Genomic DNA, 17,453 nt, shown 5'->3' on the forward strand with positions numbered 1-17,453 from the left:
GCTTTGTTCTTCCTTCTTAAGAATGCTTTGGCTATTTGGAATCTTTTGTGGTCCCATACAGTAAATTTTTAGTATTATTTGTCCTACTTTTGTGAAAAGTGACAGGGATTGCCTTGAATCTGTAGATGCTTTAACAGTATTTATTTAACAGTGTTAATTCTTCAATCCATGAACATGGAATATCTTTCCATTTGTTTGTGTCATCTTTAGTTTCTTTTATCAGTGCATTACAGTTTTTAGAGTACAGGTCTTTTACCTCATTAGTTAAGTTTATTCCTAGGTATTTTATTTTTTTTATTGCAACTATAAGTGAAATTATTTTCTAAATTCTTTCTGCTACTTTTTTAAATTAGTATATAGAAATGCAATCAATCTCTGGGTATTAATTTTGTATCCTGTAATTTTACTGTATTTATTTCTTCTAATAACTTTTTTGGCTGAGTCTTTAAGGGTTTTTTGTTTTTTTGGTTTTTGTTTTTTTTTTTTTGTATGGTATGTGATTTGCAAGTAATGACAGTTTAACAGTTTAACTTCTTCCTTGCCAATTTGGACACCTTTTATTTCTTGTCTGATTGTGGTGGTTAGGATACTCAGTACTATGTTGAATAAAAGTGTCAAGAATGGACATCCTGGTCTTGAACCTGATCTTAGAGAAAAGCTCTCAGTTTTTCACCCTATGTACCTTAGTTCTGGGTTTTTCATATATGACCTTTATTATGTTATGTTGAGGTATGTTCCCTCCTAACCCACCTTGTTAAGAGTTGTTATTAACAGATGTTGAATTTTATCAAATATTTTTTCTGCATCTACTGAGAGGATTAAATGCTTTTTATTCTCCATTGTGTTAAAGGTAGTATATGTTGGTTTTTGAATGTTGAACAATTCTTGCATCCCCAGAATAAGTCCTACGTGATTGTATTTTTAATATGCCATGAAATGTGGTTTGTTAATGTTTTGTTGAGGATTTTTTGCTTTTATGTTCATCAGAGATAATTGGCCTATAGTTCTCCTTTTTTCTGTGGCATCTTTGTCTGGTTTAGGTATCATGGTAATACTGGCCTCATAGAATGTATTTGAAAACTTTCCTTCCTCTTCTACTTTTTAGAATAGTTTGAGGGGAATTATATATTAATTATATGTCTTCTGTATATTATATTAACTCTTCTTTAAATGTTTGGTAGAATTCATCTGCAAAGCCACCTGGTCTAAGACTTTGTTTGTTGGTAGTTTTTGATTACACATTCAATTTTGTTACTAGCAATTGGTCTCTCCAGATTGTCTGTTTCTTCTTAATTCAGTTTTGGAAGATTGTATCTTTCTCAGAATTTGCCCATTTCTCTAAATTGTCCAATGTGTTTGCATATAATTTTTCATAGTAGTCTCTTATAATCCTTTGTATTTCTGTGGTATCAATTGTTCTTTTTCATTTCTGATTTTATTTGGGTACTCTCTTTTTCTTGGTGAGTCCAGCTAAAGGTTTATCAGTTTTGTTTACCTTTTCAAAGAACCAGCTCTTGGTTTCATTGATTTTTTTTTCCAAGATTTTTTTTTTTAATTTATTTGACAGACAGAGATCACAAGTAGGCAGAGAGGCAGGCAGAAAGAGAGGGGGAAGCAGGCTCCCTGCTGAGCAGAGAGCCCGATGCGAGGCTCGATCCCAGGACCCTGGGATCATGACCTGAGCTGAAGGCAGAGGCCCTAACCCACTGAGCCACCCAGGCGCCCCTTTTTTCAAGATTTTATTTGTTTATTTGACAGAGAGAGAGAGCACAAGTAGGGGGAGCAGCAGGCAGGGGGAGGGGGAGAAGTAGACTCCCTACTGAGTAAGGAGCCTGATGCAGGGCTTTATCCCAGGACCCTGGGATCATGACCTGAGTCGAAGGCAGACACTTAACCGACTGAGACACCCAGGCACCCCATGATCTTTTCTATTGTTTTGTCTTTTTCATTTATTCCTGCTCAGATCTTTATCATTTCCTTTCTTCTCTTCACTTTTGTTCTTATTTGTTCTTTATCTAGTTATTTTATACATAAGGTTAGATTTTTTTTTTTTTTTTAAGATTTTTTTATTTATTCATTTGACAGAGATCACAAGTAGGCAGAGAGACAGGCAGAGAGAGAGGGGGGAAGCAGGCTCTCCGCTGAGCAGAGAGCCCGATGTGGGGCTCGATCCCAGGACCCTGGGATCATGACCTGAGCCGAAGGCAGAGGCTTTAACCCACTGAGCCACCCAGGCACCCCATAAGGTTAGATTTTTTACTTGAGATTTCTTTTTTCGTGAGGTAGGCCTATCAATTGCTATAAATCTCCCTCTTAGAACTGATTTTGCTGTGTCCATTGTATTTTCATTTTCATTTTTAATACTTTCAGTGACCGGATGGTTTAGTTGTAAGCTGTTTAGTGTCCACATATTTTTTTTTTCAATTTTTTCTTGTGACTTCTTTCTAGCTTTAAACCATGTGACCAGAAAAGATGCAAATGATGTCAGTCTCTTCAGTCATATTTTGTGGCATAACATGTGATCTATCCGAGAGAATATTTCATTTGCTTTTTTTTTTTAAGATTTTATTTATTTATTTGACAGAGATCACAAGTAGCAGAGAGGCAGGCAGAGAGAGAGAGAGGAGAAAGCAGGCTCCCTGCTGAGCAGAGAGCCGGATGTGGGGCTTGATCCCAGGACCCTGGGATCATGACCTGAGCCAAAGGCAGAGGCTTTAACCCACTGAGCCACCCAGGCGCCCCTTCATTTGCTCTTAAAGAGAGTGTGTATTCTGTTGTTTTGAGATGGAATGTTCTGTGTATATTTGTTATGTCCATCTGATCTAGTGTGTCCTTCAAAGACACTATTTCCCTATTTTCATCCTGGATGATGTATTTGTTGATATAAGTGGGGTATGAAAATCTCCTGCTATTATTGTATTGCTGTCAATTCTCCTCTTATGTCTGTTAATATCTGCTTTATGTACTTAGATGCTATGATATTGGGTGAATAGATATTTACAATTGTTACATCCTTTTGCTGGGTTGATCCCTTTTCATTGTGTGATGTCCTTCTTTGTCTCCTGTTAGTCTTTGTTTTAAAGTCTATTTTGTCTAATTATAGATACCCCTGCCCTGGCTTTTTTTTTTTTTTTCTCTTCTATTTGCACCATATAGCTCTTTCCATCTCTTCACTTTCAGTCTCTAAGTGTCTCTAGGTCTGAAGTGAGTGTCTTGTATATAACGGATAGATGGGTCTTGCTTTTTTTACTCATTTTACCACTCTCTGTCTTTTGATTGGAGCATTTAGGTCATTTATATTAACATAATTAAATATGTACTTAATGCCATTTTGTTAATTGCTTTCTCATTGTTTCTGTAGTTCTCTATTTCTTTCTTCTATTGCACTCGTTGTGATTGACAACTCTTTGTAGTGTCATGGCTGGCTTTCTCTTTGTATTTTTGTGTATCTATTATGTTTGGGGTTTGTGGTTACCATGAGGTTCACATGTAATATTCAAGTACATAGCAGCCTGGAGTGTTTCAGTATGCATTGTTCCTGCATAATCTTGGTGTGATGGCTGGAGCTAGAGGAAGCACTGACCAGTGGTGTCCCAGTGTGTACCACCCTGGGGTCATCTTGGTGGGACAGCTAGAGCTGGTGTAATCTATGGAGGCAATAGGCCAGCAAGGGCTCCTGCTGTGCTCCATGCTATCAACATGGAAAGGGAACAGGAGCACCGGGGTGGCTCAGTTGTTAAGCGTCCACCTTCAGGGTGCAGGGATCAAGCCCCACATCAGGCTCCCTGCTCAGTGGGAAGCCTGCTTCTCCCTTTCCCTCCGCATCTCACTCTGTCAAATAAGTAGATAAAATCTTTAAAAAAGGGGGGGGGTAGAGGGGAACATAAATCATGGCTCTCACTAGACCTGACCACTGACCCAGAGAGTTCCAGCAGCTCCCCAGCTCCATTTCTGGAGCTGAACCTTTTAGGTACTAGTTGTTCTTTTTCTTAGAGGAATCTGTTCTCAGTCCCTCAGCACTATCCCTCATCACTGCTATTTATAGCGTTGGGGGTGGAGGTTCCTTTCATTGCTATGTTTCTTGCCATTCTCTTTACCTTTCGTTGTGCTATGCGGTCAGCCTTCGATTCTTCTATGGGAGGAATTGCTTCATAAGCAGTTATAGATTTAGTGGGTCCGTGGAAGTGAGTTCAGGATCTTCCTACATTACACCATCTTGGACCAGATCCAGCATAAGAGACTAATTAAAAGTTATGATATTCACATGGAGCACATAGTTCTGCAAACCAGAGGTCCCATTAGAGACACAGTGTACACTATTTAGAATATCAGAACAATCTAGACACAGGCAAGATACATCCTAGTGGAAAAGCACAGCACAGGATTCTCTGCACCCTTTGTGGGGAGCTTGGGGTGATAGTACAGCTCCAGGTAGTTTGGAGGCTACCTTAAGACAACTGGCCAATGATTGCAAGCACACAGCATCCCCACAAATTGCTAAAGGCAAAGTTCTGATAAAACCTGATATTTGTTTTTTTCTGACCTGAATATTTAGGTGACCTACAGCATTGATGGCTGCATCAGGAATTTTCAGATGGTGGAGGCCCCTGCTGACCTCGAACAGCCAACCTCCAGCTTCCATGTTGGAACATGTTTTGCTAATGCTCAGAAAGGAACATATTTTGATGGAACAGGTTTTGCCAAAGCAGGTAAGGCACTCCCATTTTCTTCCTGTTGAATATTAAGTATGTACCAATATTAACTTCTTGCTTATAGGGGAAAACAAAAGCCCTGGATTTCTTAAATTAGTATACCTAAACCAGAAATAAAAATGTATAGAAGTAATAAAAATGTCAAACATTAAGGTATCTTATTCTTAGGCAAACTAATAGAAAAAAGAAAGTAAAAGGCTATTTGGAAAGTTCATTTCATCTTCTTCCCTAGAGATCATTATCAAAATAAATTTAATTCTACAAGAAGGTCTATATGTTTACACATGTAATTTATCTACTTTCCAGTTTTCCCTGTCTACCTTTCTGAAAACAAGATAGCATTTTTCTTTCTTCCTCTCTTCAATTCTTTGTGAGGCTTCATGTCATAATCACCTACTCATACACCCAATACACACATACTAGTGTCTATGTCTCATTGATGGGGATGATGGCTCGTCCTTTTCCCCTGACTTTAAGGATCTGCCCCTTCTAGTGAGCATTTTCAGACCAAGTCTGGATCTCTGATATTAAATGCACAATTTGGAAAAAAGGAAAGAAAATAAATTCTATATAATAACAAAAAAAGACATTAACATAGACTATTTAGTCCTAGGGTTACCATAGATACATGCATTTATTTTTAGAAAAGAATTAATGCACACATAATATATAGAAGTTATCATGGGAAATGGAAGTAAACAAGGTATTGTTCCTTCCTTCAAAAATATCCTATCAATAGGTAAGTATTGGTCTGTTCAGAAATCATAAGAAGTCAAATAAAAAATATTTAAAACTATAAAAAACATACAAGCAATTTTCTGTGGATATTTAGAAGAAAAATTAATCTTGGTTGGGGAAATCAGGAATCGACATTTGAGTTAGGCTTTAAAAGTGAGATGAATACTCACATGCAAAAGTTTTCAGAGATGGAGGGGCAGGGCCCTCAAACAAAGAGTAAAAGTGGGACATTTCACCTATAGCAGAAGCAGAAAAGAGATAAACAAAGGATACGTTAAACATTAAAACACTGGGGGTAATGATGAGTCCAATATTGCACATGCAGTGAAAATCCAGTCTTCCCCAAGATTCCTGCAAACTCACAGATGGCTGGCATTCTCTTAGTCAAATTTGATGGCAAGTTTCAGCAGTTGATATACTGACTTGCCATTCTGCCTGGGCTCTTTTGGTTCTGGATCAAACTGGACCAGAAAATGAGGCACTTCCCCAATTTCCAACAACTCCTGCCATCCCCTCAACAGACAGTGTAATACAATTTATATAAGACTTGGACAGTTAGAAAAGTTTATGTCACTGGAAAGATACAACTTCAGTTAAACCTTTAAAAACTTTTCAGCTACCTGATCACTGTGGCTTTTGCTGTCCACTTCACTCTCTCTGTCTTCAGCTGAACTGCTTCATGTTGTTCCTTACTTCTCCATTTCAGGGATAAAAACAAGCACTTTCTGTTTTATTTTGCAGAACAATTGCTTCTTTTTCTCTTGAAATCTGCTCCAAATCCACCTGTGCACATTGCAAAGCTATCAAGGTTCTGAGTAGAACAACAAGTTTTTCACATAAGAGACACTACCCCTCGCAAGAGACAATTGTGGTTACACACAGCACTTATTTCTTGCCTAATAAATAGAAGACATGCAGAAAATTCCCATGAGTTCTTCCCTAGCACTCCATGCAGTTCATGTGGTCTAGCCTGCTCTTAATGAATGATTTTGTTTCTAAGAGGCAGGTCTTAAATATTCTCTAAAAGATTAAATAATGTATCAAATATAAGAAATTATAGAAAAATCTTGCCTGGATGAACTGGAAACATCTATTTGTGTCCCAGATTCTATTCCTTCAAAACTGTGCTTGTAATTCCTTTCTTTATTAATAAAATGGGAAAGTTTGAACCCTTTCAGATCACTGTGGCACAGTAATCTTAGAGTGACCTGGTGAAATCTTACTGAATAATCACTGAAATGCTTGACTTAATCTAACAGTAGGACTTCCAACATAACCATACAATGCTGTGAGATTCTTTGAGTTAATCTCAGTGTGGGTTCATCCATTTATTTATTCAACAACTATGTATTAAACCTCCCTGTGTGCCAGATACTTTGGTAGGCACAAAAATAAAATTGCCCTCCCAGAACTTACATGCTAGGAGTGAAGGCAGCCAAGAAAATAAGCAATAACTATAAAGTGTGTCATATGATATAGTGGTTGGAAGTATGGGCCATAAGAGATTCTGAAACTTATTATAACTGACTAACATCTGAACTGAAATCTAAACCATGGCTTTGTACAAATTTGAATTAACAATCCCTAAACTATAATTCATGATTTTTTAAAAAAATCTTCATTTTACAGTTGGTGCATTCAAAGTAGGATTGGACCTTCTTGTAGAATTTGAATTCCGCACAACTAGAACCACTGGAGTTCTTCTGGGAATCAGCAGTCAGAAAATGGATGGAATGGGTATTGAAATGATTGATGAAAAGGTGAGTGTCAGTTTTTGAACTGTTTCTGATTTCCTCACAACAGTGTTGTTCATATATAAGAACCTCTTTGTGAAGCCCTACTGTGTTCTTTGTTGGGAGAAACTAAATTATATCTTTCCATCCTTCTAGATTATCTCTAATGTGTGTTTTCAGCGTACTTACTCTGTAGACCAGTGTAAACTCTTGATGTGCTAATTCTACAGTAAGCCAACTGTGTTAACGAATAATGGGCCAGAGGGTTTTAGATCTCTGGCTCTTACTGTGTTGTTAAAGGTACATGAATACCCTGTATGTAAAACTATAGATTCCAATGGAAAAAAGAGGAGGGGGCCTGGATTGTCTAAAATCAGTCTCTGCCTCTACTAACCCAGTAGGCACTTCTGAGAGGTCAAGGTGGCCAACAGACATACCACTCTCTCAATGGTTATTAAAAGCATCTTGATACCATTTCAAAAAAAGTGCAGATTTATACTCAATTTATATTAGTATAATTTTGTCAATTTGCTTACAATGGGTAAGCTAATTCTAAACACATCTCCAGTCCCTGGCTGCCTCTGAACATCATCCTGCAACGAAATGACCTGTGTATATACTTTGTACAGGCAGCAGGTAAAGAGGCAGACAAAGCAAGAAGTTACCCAAGTTTTCTATCTGGCTCTTAAATAGGAATCATACTACATCTCTGGTCATATTTCCACTCATAGAGTGTTGTGGCCTCCCAAGAAGAAAGACCACATGGTAACCTCAAATATGCTTTCCATTGCCTCCTCTCCCCCTCCTGTCTTTAAACCATCATCAGAGGCGAAAAAGAAAAAGGGGGAGGGGGGAGGCTAATAGCTTTGCAGATTTTCAAAATACGTTCACTACATCTTAGAGTAAGCTTCATTTCATCACCAGCTTACAACCACTGTTATTATCAATTTGTTGGGGTAACAAGTTCCAATACAATGCATGTGTATTTCTTACCAAGTCCTGCTATTACAAACTTTACCCAATGTAGTAAAATCTTAATCTTTGCATTACCATTTACAAACTTTTCACCTATTGCAGTTTGTCATCTTCTTTTTAAAGCCCTTGTGTCTTTCTTTTACCTTGTCAAATGTGTTGCCAGACTGACTGTTTTTAATGTTTCAATATGTTTGCTTCATCAGCTTCAAAAGAATTCTGTCATCTCAAATTTCAGGGACTGTGCCATGTTACTGAAAACAGATTTTTCTCATTTAGACATGAACTTCCAATCTAAATTTTTCATTGTTAAGAATTTAACTGGCCTCCTGGCTCAAAGTCTTTGGCACCGTGACATGAAGCCTGCCCAGGAAAGTAATTGATGTTATTCTCAATCCTGCATATAAAATGGAATCCATGAAGGAAAAAAGAATATATGCAATTAAAACATCAAAAGCTTACATTTAAAAAAAAAATCCTCTAAAATGAATTTGTAAATCGAATGAATGAATCACTCTAAACATCTTTTAAGAAATTTTGTAAGGTTCATTAAGAACTCTCACACTCTGTAAAGATCTATGGTAGGATTTGTCCCTGTGCATATGAGGTCCTTTTTTTTTTGGTCAGCTAGCCTCAAATTATATGTCACATTTTCTGAAAGCAGAATTATTATGAGTCTCACACATCTTGCCTATTGCTCCCAACAATGCCCAGAAGCAGAAAACATACTTTGTGACTCCTGGTTATTAAATTTGTATTTTAACTTCGGTCAACCTTTTTTTTTAAGTTTTAAAATGCCCCAGATATATTCATTTCTAACTCTTCCGGCTGATGACTCTCCTAGAAACATAACAGTTTTTGCTATGTGAACCATCATGATACCTTTCTAATGATACCATCTGTGACTGTTTGATTTCCTACTTTCTAGCTTATGTTTCATGTGGACAATGGCGCTGGCCGATTCACTGCTGTCTATGATGCTGGGATCCCAGGGCATTTGTGTGATGGAAAGTGGCATAAAGTCACAGCCAACAAGATCAAACACCGCATTGAGCTTACAGTAGATGGGAATCAAGTGGAAGCCCAGAGCCCAAACCAAGCCTCTACATCAGCTGATACAAATGACCCTGTGTTTGTTGGTGGTTTCCCAGGTGAGTCTCATCTACTCCAGCAAGAATTTCTTTGCTGTTACTGGATTTAAAATATTTATTTTTCTGTAAATATGTCCAAGAATGTGTGCTTAAGTATACTTCTTAGCTTTAGAATCTACTCCCATAAATAACACCTTACCTGAAATTTCCAGTGCGTAAAATGAGCATATTACTTATATAAACCACATGGGACTAAACTTTACATGATAGCCCCCAAAGTTTCATTCATGGGGAGATGGGGGCTAGAGGAAATGAATTTGGCTTATAAAAGATAAGAGGCATTTAAGAGCAATGAAGGCCAGAGTTGGTGTTCTTTCTGATTTTTTGAAAATTAATATACCAAAGGAATTATAAAATGTAATGGAACTTATTTCCTCAAGTTCTGGAAATCATTGGGTTAAACCAGCTAATTTCCCCCTTAGGTTATTATAGAGTTTATATTACAAAGAAACCCAAGCAGTAAATCTGCATTCAAAATCCCTAACCTGCACATGAAGTATAATATCAGAGAGTTACCAAAAGTGCCCATAAACAAGAGTGCCCAACTTGATGAGAAATAACCCAACTGCCTCTTTACAAATACAGCAATAACACATTCTTGGAATGGTCTTTCAGCATTTTGGCAAGAGAAAAATGGTTTCTCTTTACATAAATTCCCATTTATGTAAAGCTCCTCTGCTTAACAAAACAAGCAAAATGTATATTCAGTGGTGGTTAGTGGAGAAAAAGATACAGGAGCAATGAGGACCAGTTCACAACTTCTTTTTCCAAAATTGCTTCTAAGTTTGTAAAGAACCTACTTCTGCTTCAATCAGGATAACCCCCAAATATTATGAAGGATACAGTGTATTTCTCCATTCATGGTCTATGAAATGGGATCCTAGTTAGCACCTGCAAGTCTCCTGAAAGAATGGAGTGTCTTCTTAGCAACAAAAACAAAATCTGTGTGAGTTTTCAACCAACTTAACATTTGGGGATGTATTTTTACAATGTAAAAAACTAATAAAGTCACCATTAAAAGCCTATATCCTAATTCAGTAAAGTATTTGGTCAATTGAATTCTTTCATTAAATCCCATAATATGTCACAGCTATAAATTTATTCATTCCAAACCAAATTGCTATCTTAAAATACATAATTCTACAGGTCTCCAGATTTCAGAACACATAACTATAGAAATGCTATAGGTTTAACTGTGAGCAAAGCTAAGAACAAAATCACTAACTTTACCTAAAATATCCAGTTAACAGCTAACTTTAAAACAGTCCCTTAAAAAACTTTCAGGGAAGATGGCAGAAAGGACTAAGCTCACCTTGTCCCACAGACACACTAGATAACATACACGTCAGTGTAAATAACCCAGAAAATGAACTGAAGACAGGAAGAAAAAACTCCACAACTAAATGTGGAGAAGAAGCCACATTGAAGAGGGTAGGAAGGGCACAACCCCAGTGAGGAGCTGGGTTTGCCATTGGCAGAAGAGAGGGAGAGAGGAGAGAGTAGACTATCACACTGGGGAGACTGCATAGGGAAGACAAATCCTTATAATACCTGGCTTTGAAAATCAGAGAGGCCAAATTTTGTCAGTTCTTAGCAGCCACCAGTAGGATGTAAAGCCTGGAATGTTTAAAATCAGTAGACCTGACTCTGGGAGAGCCAGAAGAATGGTAAGAAGTCCCCACCCATAAAGAGAGAGCACAAGAAAGAGCCTGTGGAAAAAGAACAGCAAAGAAGCAGCAATTTAAAAAACACCTGGGACATATAGGAGGGAGTTATTTACTGTCCCAGAGAGACAGAGATTGCTAGGAGACTATTCCAGGAACAAAGAAGCCAGCAAATGCCGTTTCCCTCCCCTGCCTCCCACCACAGATGCACCGCCACCAGTAGGAACCAGTGCAGACCCAAGCCCCATACACTCCAGCCTGGCCTGCTTCAGTCTTGGCTCTGTGACCTCCCTACCTCCAAAGACCAGCACAAACATTGCCAACACTGCATCTCCCAATCTCATGCCAGCAGCAGTGGCCAGTCACTTCCCACAGAGGGCATATGTGGCATGTTAAAACTGTGCACCCTGCTTACCTGCATTTCGCAGATTGGCCTGGTCACAGCCACAGAGGCACATTCCCTCTGGCAGGTGACCAGCTCTGGCCTTAAAAGGGCATACTCACCCACTACTTTTGAGAGCAAGAGACTTAGCCAACTTTCCTAACACAGAGATACAAAGAGTTAGACAAAATAAGGAGACAGAGGGAAATGTCCCAAATGAAAGAACAGGACAAAATTACAACAAGAGACCTAAGTGAAATATAGATAATATGCCTGATAGAGAATTTACAGTAATGATCATAAAGGTGCTCACTGGACTTGAGAGAAGAGTGGAGAACATCAATGAGACCCTTAACAACAAAAAGAAAAAAAAAAAGAACCAATCAGACATGAAGAACACAATAATTGAAATTAAAAGTACCCTAGATGTAATAAATAGCAGATTAGCAGAAGCAGAAGAACACATCAGCAACCTGGAGGACCAAGTAATGGAAAGTAATCAACCTAAGCAGGTGAGAGAAAAAAAAATTATGCAAAATGAGAATATACTTAGAGAACTCAGTGACTCCATCAAGAGTAAGGACATTTGCATTATAAGGATCTCAGAAGAAGAACAGAGATAAAAGGGGGCAGAACACTTATTTGATGAAATAGTAGCTGAAAACTTTCCAAACCTGGAAACCTGGGGAAAGAAACAGAAATTCAGACCAGGAAGCACAAAGATCCTCAACAAAATCAACCCAAGGGGTCCACATCAAAACACATAGTGATAAAAAGAGAAATTTAAAAGAAGCATGAGAAAAGAAAATAGTTATATACAAAAGGAAATCCCATAAGGCTATCAGATTTTTTAGCAGGAACTTTGCAAGCCAGAAGGCAGTGAATAATATATTCAAAGTGCTAAAAGGAAAATCCGCATCTAAGAATTTTCTATCCAGTAAGGCTATTATTCAGAATAGGAGAGAGTTTCCCAGACAAACACAGGTTAAAGGAGTTCCTGACCACAAAATCAGCCTCCAAGAAATGTTAAATGGGACTCTGAGTGGAAGGGAAAGACCATAAATAAGAGTAAGAAAAGTAGGAAGTACAAAGCAGTAAAAATACATATATCTGTAAAAATCAGTCAAGGGACTCACAAAATAAAAAGATGTGAAGTATGACACCATATGCCTAAAATGTAGGGAGGAGAGGAATAAAAAATGGGTTTAAACTTAAGTGACTATCAATTTAATATAGAGTGCCATATGCAGATGTTATGTACAAACCTATGGTAATCAAATAAAATACCAGTAATAGATATGCAAAACAAAACAAAAAAAGGAATCCAAGTATATCACTAAAGAAAGCCACCTTTTGGTGAGAAAAGAGAACGGAAAGAAATGAACAGAGATCTGCAAAAACAACCACAAAACAAATAACAAAATAGCAATAAATACATACCTATCAGATAATAATTACTTTGAATGTAAGTGGACTAAATGCTCCAATAAAAAGACATTGGGTGATAGGATGGATTAAAAAAAAAGATAAAAAACAAGATAAAAAAACAATATTTATATGCTGTCTATAAGAAATTCATCTGAGACCTAGAGACACCTGCAGATCAAAAGTAAGGGGATGGGGAAACATTTATCATGCAAATGAATGTGAAAAGAAAGCTAGGGTCACAATACTTCTATCAGACAAAATAGACTTTAAAACAAAGACTGTAACAAGAGACAAAGAAGGACACTATATGATACTAAAGGGACAATCCAACAATAAGATATAACAATGGTAAGTATTTATACACCCAAATACATTAAAAATTTATAACAAATATAAAGGAAATAATCAATAATAATGCAGTAACAGTGGGGGGACTTTAACATTCCACTTAAAAACATCAATGGACAAGTTGTCTAAGTAGAAAATCAACAAGAAAAAAGTGGCTTTGAATGACATAGGGGACCTGGTGGATTTAACAGATATAATCAGAACATCCCATCCCAGAACAGTAGGATACACATTCTTTTCAAGTGCACATAGAACATTCTCTAGAATAGATCACATATTAGACCACAAAACAAGTCTCAACAAATTTAGAAAGATCCCAGTCATATCATGCATCATTTCTGACCAAAATGCACTGAAACTAGAAATCAACCACAAGAAAAAGTCTGAAAAAAGCACAAATACATGGAGGTTAAATAGCGTGCTATTAAACAATGAATAGATCAACCAAGAAATTAAACAAGAAATAAAAAAATACATGGAGACAAGTGAAAATGAAAACACAATGGTCCAGAATCTTTGGGATACAGATACAATCTTTGGGTTACAGTGGTCCTAAGAAGGAAGTATATAGCAATATAGTCCTGTCTCAAGAATCAAGAAAAATCTCAAATAAACAACATAACCTTAAACCTAAAGGAACTTGAAAAAGAACAACAAACCCAAAACCAGCAGAAGAAGTGATAAAGATTATCATAGAAATAAATGAAATAGAAACAAAAATATATATATAACAGATGAAACCAAGAGCTGGTTCTTTGAAAATTAATAAACCATCAGATTTTTAAAGAAGACTCAAAATCAGAAATGATGTTTATACCACAGAGATACCAAGGATTCTAAGAGAATATTATGAAAAACTATATCCCAACAATTAGACAACCTAGAGGAAATGGATAAATTCCTAGAAACATATAACCTCCCAAAACCGAGTCAGGAAGAAATAGAAAATTTGAACAGACCAATTACTAGGAATAAAATTGAATGAGTAACCAAAAAACTCCCAACAAACAGAAGTCCAAGACCAGATAGCTTCACAAGTGAATTCTACCAAACATTTAAACATTTAAAGAGTTAATGCCTACTCTCCTCAAACTATTCCAAAAAAACAAAAAACAAAAAACAAAAAAACTATTCCAAAAAATAGAACAGGAAGAAAAACTTCCAGATTCATGCTATGAGGCCAGGATTACCAAAACCAGAATAAGACTTACCAAAAAAGAGAACTGCAGGCCAGTATTGTTGATGAAAATAGATGAAAAAATCTTCAGCAAAATACTAGGCATCTGAATCCAACAATACATTTTTAAAAAATCACCTCTATCAAGTAGAGTTTATTCCCGGGACGCAATTTTGATGTAATAACCACAAGTCAACTGGTATAATACATTACATCAACAAGAGAAAGGATAAAAACTGTAGAATCATTTCAATAGGTGCAGGAAAAGCATTTGACAAAGTACAACATCCATGTATGATTAAAAATCCTCAACAAAGAGGTTTAGAGGGAATATACCGCAACATAATAAAGGCCGTATGTAAAAAACCCACAGCTAACATCATGCTCAATGGTGAAAAACTGAGAGCTTTCCACTAAGGTAAAAAACAAGACAAGAATGTCCACTCTCATCGCTTTTATTCAACATGGTACTAAAAGTCCTAGCCATAGCAATCAGGTAAGATAAAAGGAATGAAAGCAATCCAAATTGATAAGGAAGAAGTAAAATTTTCACTATCTGCAGATGACATGATACCTATATATAGAAAACCATAAACTCCGCCAAAAAACTACTAGAATGGATAAGGAATTCAGTAAGGTCACAATACAAAATCAATTTACAGAAATCCATTGCATTTCTGTACACTAATAATGAAGTGGCCAAAAGAGAAAATGAGAAAACAACCCCATTTATAGTTGCACAAAAAATCAAATACCTAGGAATAAATTTAACCAATGAGGTGAAAGACCTATATTCTGAAAACTACAAAACATTAAGAAATTGAAAATGACATAAACAGATGTAAAGACATGCCATGCTCATAGATTGGAAACATAAACATTGTTAAAATTTCCATAATACCCAAAGCAGTCTTCCCCATCAAAATGCCAACTGCATTTTTCACAGAACTCATACAATCCTTGAATTTATATAAAACCACAAAAGATTCCAAATAGTGAAAGCAATCTTGAAAAAGAAACACAAAGCTGGAGGTATCACAATTTCAGATTTCAAGTAATATTACAAAGTTACAGTAATCCAAATAACATGATACTGACACCAAAATAGACCCACTGATCAATGGAACAGAATAGAAAGCCTAGAAATAAACCCACCTTTTTATGGTCAATTAATATTTAACAAAGGAGTCCAGAACATGTAATATGTATGTGTGTATATACATATTACATATATATATTACATATATATCATATACACTGGAATATTACTCAGCCATTAAAAAAGAATGAAATCCTGCCATTTGCAGCAACATGGATAGATCTAGATAGTATAATGCTAAACAAAATAAGCCAACCAGAGAAAGACGACCATATAATTCCACTCATATGTAGAATTTAAGAAACAAAACAAATGCACAAAAGAAGGGAAAAAAGATAAGTCAAAAAGCAAAAATGCAGATTCTTAAATATAGAGAACAAACAGATGGTTATCAGAGAGGAGGTGGGTGGGGGGATGGGCAAAATAGATGAACAGGATTAAGGATACACTTATCTCGATGAGCACTGAGTTATATATGGGATTCTTGAATCACTAGGTTGTACACCTGGAAACAATGCAACACTATATGTTTACACTAGAGATTAAAAATTTTCTAAATTTTTAAATTTTTAAAAAATTCCGTTAACAAAGAGGCACCTGAGTGGCTCAGTCTTTAAGGGTCTCCTTCTGCTCTGGTCATGATCCCAGGGTCCTGGGATGGAGGCCCACATAGAGCTCTGTGCTTGGGAGGGAAGCCTGTTTCTCCCTCTACCCCTCCCCCTCCTCATGTTCCCTCTCTCACTGTCTCTCTCTGTCAAATAAAAAAATAAAATCTTTTAAAAAAATACCTTTAACATAGAAGCTACATTTTAAAACTGAGCCCATTTCTCTTTTTTTTCAGATGGCCTCAACCAGTTTGGTCTGACAACCAACGTTAGGTTTCGAGGTTGCATCCGATCTCTGAGGCTCACCAAAGGCACAGGCAAGCCACTGGAGGTCAATTTTGCCAAGGCCCTGGAGCTGTGGGGTGTCCAACCTGTATCATGCCCAGTCAACTAGACAAATAAGTTTAACTCCAAGAAAGGTCCTTCAAGTATATCAAGTAAAACAAATGTATCTTACCTATATCTGTTATTAAAACTAATTTGTGCATGTGTATTGAATTCTTTCTGTACTCAGATGGTGCTAATTCAGATCCCAGACTGAATTTAAATTCAAGTTTCCTCAAGCCCATAAATATTAAACCAATTGTTTCATTCTAAATAATTACTTGTTTTGTGTGATTTTAAAAATGAAAGACAAATTAATGAATTTGCAGCATGACTTGGAATCATCTCAAGAAGAGCTCAGATGTTATTTGTGAAGGCAACTTTTTTGTTTGTTTTTACTAACTCCTACTAATACATCTACCATCCTTTTTCATGTATGTCAGTCTTGGCTTTCTGTTCGGGCCACCGAAAACAATAGTGGATTTGGCGTGTTTGATTGGGAGGAAATCAGCTCCTTTACTCCCTATGTTTGAGAAGGCATTAGCAAATCATTTCCCTGAGGCAAGTTCATTAACAGGAGTTTAACTAGCCGTATGAGTGGATACTTTTTTATGCTGAGCATATATTTAGAGAGTATAGATCAGATTCAGGCCAGAGAGCTTAATTACTTGATTTTCTTGTTTGATAATGATTTATAGGCTTTGGGGAGACCCCAGAACCAAGTTCCAGAATGACCATTAAGCACACATTTGATACTACAGTGTTGACACTCTGGGCTCTTCCAGTTTGCAGTGAATATCACAATATACATAACCACAGAGGAATAATGCTGAAATGCATTTTTACTTACCAGGAAACAAAAAACTGAAAACGTAATAGCAATACATCGCTGAGTCTTTTTGAATTGTAATTTAACCTGACAAATTCATTTCCTTAAAAATGTCTTTTTTTGTTCTTCTTTGATCCACTATTTAAATCATCTTCAAAAGGGTCTGTGAGAAGACCACTCTAGATTTTATTCATCAGCTTAAGAAGGAAGTGTTTCGTTTGCCCTCTTCAGTAGAAATAGCTGGAGTCTAACAATGCCAGTCCTTTAAAGGAACAGTTCACATGATTGCTT

At 36.7% G+C, this 17,453-nt stretch overlaps 1 protein-coding gene across 1 annotated transcript in view; it reads left to right on the top strand.

Annotated features, from left to right (window-relative positions):
- Positions 1-16,610, top strand: part of LOC111147662 (laminin subunit alpha 2) — a 502,086-nt gene extending 485,476 nt beyond the window's left edge. Inside the window, exons 63-66 of the mRNA XM_022503866.1 lie at positions 4,556-4,709; positions 7,080-7,210; positions 9,084-9,306; positions 16,246-16,610. Of these exons, the coding sequence (XP_022359574.1) occupies positions 4,556-4,709; positions 7,080-7,210; positions 9,084-9,306; positions 16,246-16,403 (666 nt within the window). The 3' untranslated portion in view covers positions 16,404-16,610. The remainder of the gene's footprint in view (positions 1-4,555; positions 4,710-7,079; positions 7,211-9,083; positions 9,307-16,245) is intronic.
- The last annotated feature ends 843 nt before the right edge of the window (positions 16,611-17,453 follow it).

The sequence above is a fragment of the Enhydra lutris genome, unplaced genomic scaffold, assembly GCF_002288905.1.
Source record: "Enhydra lutris kenyoni isolate GAN:26980312 unplaced genomic scaffold, ASM228890v2 scaffoldscaffold17, whole genome shotgun sequence".
NCBI classification, from domain to species: domain Eukaryota; kingdom Metazoa; phylum Chordata; class Mammalia; order Carnivora; family Mustelidae; genus Enhydra; species Enhydra lutris.